General features: G+C 30.6%; 2 protein-coding genes across 2 annotated transcripts in view; one reads left to right on the top strand and one right to left on the bottom strand.

Moving 5' to 3' along the window:
* Nucleotides 1-1,667: 1,667 nt before the first annotated feature.
* LOC125842031 (premnaspirodiene oxygenase-like) lies at nt 1,668-2,301 on the top strand. Its single transcript, XM_049521225.1, has one exon. It carries the CDS (start codon nt 1,668-1,670, stop codon nt 2,271-2,273), a length of 606 nt encoding a protein of 201 aa, XP_049377182.1. The 3' UTR covers nt 2,274-2,301.
* A 1,410-nt stretch (nt 2,302-3,711) lies between these two features.
* LOC125841592 (santalene and bergamotene synthase, chloroplastic-like) overlaps nt 3,712-4,203 on the bottom strand; it is a 23,242-nt gene continuing 22,750 nt past the window's right edge. Inside the window, exon 9 of the mRNA XM_049520743.1 lies at nt 3,712-3,736. Coding sequence (XP_049376700.1) covers nt 3,712-3,736 — 25 coding nt within the window. The remainder of the gene's footprint in view (nt 3,737-4,203) is intronic.

Genomic DNA, 4,203 nt, shown 5'->3' with positions numbered 1-4,203 from the left:
GATTCGGATTCTTTGATATCTACGATAAGAAAAATAACACCTCTAGTGGGACTTTTTAATATATCGGATTTGTTCCCTTCCCTCAAGTTTCTTGATAGGTACATTACAGGATCTAATCAAAAGTTACTGAAAATGCATCATGAATTATGTGATCGCCTTCTACAAGAAATTGTCCACGAACACGAAGAAAGTATTCGAAAAAATAATGTTGATGAGGAAGATCTTTTGCGCCTTCTTCTAAGGCTTAGAGAGAAGGGAAGAGATGACCAAAACAAGCTATTATTTGATTCAATTCACCAAAGTAATATGAAACTTTAAAATTTTACAAAACTAGTATAAACATTGTTGGTAGTAACGTATTAGGCTTTATTTCATTTTAAAAAAAATAAACGGACCAAAAATAGTTGGGAGACGGCGTTAAAGAAGATTTACATTACTAACAGTAACGTTTTAAGCTTAAAACGTTACCATCAGTAACGAGTCTCTGCAAATCTGTCACATTCGAATCTTTGTACCAAATTTCGTTATTTCGAAGCATGTTTTAATGATAAAACGTTACTCCTAGTAACGATTCTGTCGAATCAAATCACGTAAATCTTTGTACGAAATCTGACGTTAAAGTCGTTACTATCAGTCATGTTTTTAAGACTAAAACGTTACTCTGAGTAACGATTCTATCGAATCATATATTAACGGGACAACTTACTCATAGATCGCAAGATATATGGGAAGGAAATGTTAATATGATACGAGGAGAGAAGATGGAAATTTTTGGAAGCTCATAGAAATGATTCGATAGAATCGTTACTCATAGTAACGTTTTACACCTAAAACGTGACTCATAGTAACGACTTTAACGTCAGATTTCGTACGAAGATTCTCAGTTGGAAGACGTGATTTGATTCGACAGAATCGTTACAAGGAGTAACGTTTTATCATTAAAACGTGCTTCGTAATAACGAAATTTGGTACAAAGATTCGAAAGTGGCAGATTTGCAGAGACTTGTTACTGATGGTAACGTTTTAAGCCTAAAACGTTACTGCTAGTAACGTAAATCTTCTTTAACGCCATCTCCCAACTATTTTTGGTCCGTTTATTTTTTAAAAATGAAATAAAGCCCAATACGTTACTACCAACAACGTTTATACTAGTTTTGTAAAATTTTAAAGTATCATATTACTTTGGTGAATTGAATCAAATAATAGCTTGTTTTGGTCAACTCTTCGAGAGAAGGAGAGCCACAATTTTCAAGTCCCTATAACAAGAGATACCATCAAAGCTATTATCTTGGTAAGTATGTATCTTATTGAAAGCGTTACATTTTGTTGGATAGTAAGAAATTATCACACATCAAAATGACGTTCTACATGACAATTTTATGTCTTATCTGGTAACCTACATGTATTATGTCATGTAGAACATGTGTGTCTATTTGTTCAATTTTATACAAGTTGATAGTGTCAACTTGTGCACACGCAGAGTCACAGGGCCAAGTTAAAAGGCATATTCACTGATTGAAAGGTTAAAAATTGGGTTAATTATGCCGAGTCCATCCTCTTTTGTGATTTTTCTCTATTATAAACATAAATTATTTTGATTTTAAATAAAATTATCGATAAATAGTTATGTGATCATTTATGAAATTTATCTGAAATACAGGATATATATGCTCATAGGTGGAACGGACACAACATCAATTTTAGTGGAATGGGCCTTGGCTGAATTAATGAAGAATCCAAGTATAATGAGAAAAGTCCAATTTGAAGTTAGAGAGGCATTAAAATGGAAAAAAAATGTTGATCATAATGATATACAAAATTTGAAATACTTGAAATTGATTGTTAAAGAAACTCTAAGACTTCATCCTCCAGGTCCCTTAGCTATACCAAGAGAATCAATAGAAGAAATCGCTATAAATGGTTATGTTATACCTAATAAAAGAATAATCTTAATGAATTTGTATGCAATGGGAAGGGATCCTGAATATTGGCGTGATACAGAGAAATTCATACCTAATCGATTCAACAATTATGTCGATAACGATGTTGATGATGTGAAAATGATCAAAGGATCATCAAATGTTCCTATGGAGTTTTTGGGATTTGGATTTGGAAAAAGGGTTTGTCCAGGAATGTTATTTGCTACGGCAAGTAGTGAACTTACATTGGCTAGATTACTTTATCATTTCGATTGGAAACTTCCTAATGGTATGAATCCAGAAGATTTAGATATGATTGAAGGTTTTGGTGCTGCTGCAACAAGGAAAAACTAACTTGTATTTGGTTGCTACACCATATGACTAATAAGATTGGTCTTTTTAGAGTTACTTTACCTGTCTCACTATACGTGGCGTCTTTGAAATTTTGAAAGTCAAACTAATTCTGTTATATCTAAATTGATTGTCAAAATTTAAAAGTTTAACTTTTGAATAAAGAAAAGTCACCATTTTCCTATTTCAGTATAGCTTCTTTTTTTTCCTTCCCTTTTCTTTTCTTGTATTCCTCATGTATTGTTTTAATTGATAATGTGTAATAAGTAGTAGTAGTAGTTTTATGTAACTTGAGTTTGTTATCCTTATTATTATTTAAAAAAAAATAAAATTACATGGCACTATGAGAATTAAACTTTCAAACCATTTTATTTTGGCCAAAAGTAGCACCATCCCTATTCTTGAATATTTTAGCAAAATTCTGTGTTACAAGCACTACAAGAAAACATGGAATGAGCTATCAAATTTATCAATAATCCCTAGTTATTTATTGCGAAAAATCTTCTAGCTAATTGGATTTTCTTATAATCTTTGCTAATTCATAGCTAAATGAGATTAACATGAGATTTTTTTTTTTTTTGTTTAACTATAAATTTTTATCCTCGCTAATTTCTTGTTTTCTAATAGTGAAGTGAGTGATTTTGCCTATTCTTATAAATATTTTGATTGAATCGGTTAGAAAAGAGAAAATGATACTAATTTCATTTCAATTTTTAACCTATTTTGACTTAATACAAAATTTCATAAAATAAAAAAGGTTTTTGAATCTTGTGGTTTTAATTTTAAGATATGTCAAATGTAACCAAATGTCTTTTAAGTCTAAAACATGTCATGCGAAAACTTGGAATTAAAGAGTTGATAAAAAGGAATAAACATTTTTTTTCAAACAGACTAAAATGAAAAATAGATCAAACAAATTGAAACGAAGAAAATAGCGTTTTCACACAAAGAAATTAAAAAACTCACCGGAGATGAATCCTTGATTTTCCAACATTATACAATGGTCGTAATGTCCTTATAACAATATATAATATAGTCCATCATGTAGAGAGGGAAGACACAATTATACATCAAACTTTTCTTCAATTCATAGTGTAAACCAGACAAATAAATTGAAACAGAAAGGACAATAAAACACATGAATTTAAAATGAGGGATTAATGATTGAGTGGTTTGTAAATGACTTCATCAATGTGATTCTTCATTTCCTCTGGAAATCTATATTCATCACCATGTGAATAAGTGAAATAAACCATTTTGCTTGTCCTCCAAAATATTTCTTTGCATAATTAAGGCAATTGGCTTCCCTTTTTTTGAACTAAAACCATTTTCAACAACTCTCTTCTATTACTTTCCAAAATTTCCTTTATCTTCATTATAGCTTCTTCCTCAGAAATATTTGTTCTTCTTGGACTTTGTGTCATTAGTATTGTGACTAAATTCATTGAGCTCTCCTCTTGTTCTCTCTACAGGAAAAGATGTGAGAGACAATTGACCAATATTAGTAATTTATTCAGAATTCAATAAACAAATATGATTTTAGAACCTATAAACTTGAAAATCTAGATCAGCATTTGCTTACTCATCAAGATTTTGTATTGTTTACCATAGGTATATTGGACAAGTTGATTGTTTTGACATGAAGAGAAACTCTAATATTATGGGTGTGTTCGGTACATAGAAAAATGACTTTCTCACTAAAATTTAAAAAAATGGTCTCTTTTCCAACTTCTAACACATCTCATCTTTACCCTGTCTCCTAGCTCCCCACCCCCCATCCCTACCTCCCATTAGCGAACTCCACCTCTTCATATTATTTGTCTAGATAATATATGAATACTTTTAGACAATATTATTTATTAATAGTACCAAGAAAACAATATCACATGAAAGTTATCTTGATGAGCCAAACTAAAATTAAAACAAAAAAATA

Source organism: Solanum stenotomum, chromosome 10 (assembly GCF_019186545.1).
Source record: "Solanum stenotomum isolate F172 chromosome 10, ASM1918654v1, whole genome shotgun sequence".
In the NCBI taxonomy this organism is placed as follows: domain Eukaryota; kingdom Viridiplantae; phylum Streptophyta; class Magnoliopsida; order Solanales; family Solanaceae; genus Solanum; species Solanum stenotomum.
The sequence above is the reverse complement of the archived record's forward strand: the minus strand, read 5'-3'. Positions and strand labels throughout refer to the sequence as shown.

What these genes read in the sequence shown, in the direction of transcription:
- LOC125842031 (XM_049521225.1), top strand. Translation starts at nt 1,668, where the DNA reads ATGCTCATAGGTGGAACGGACACAACATCAATTTTAGTGGAATGGGCC.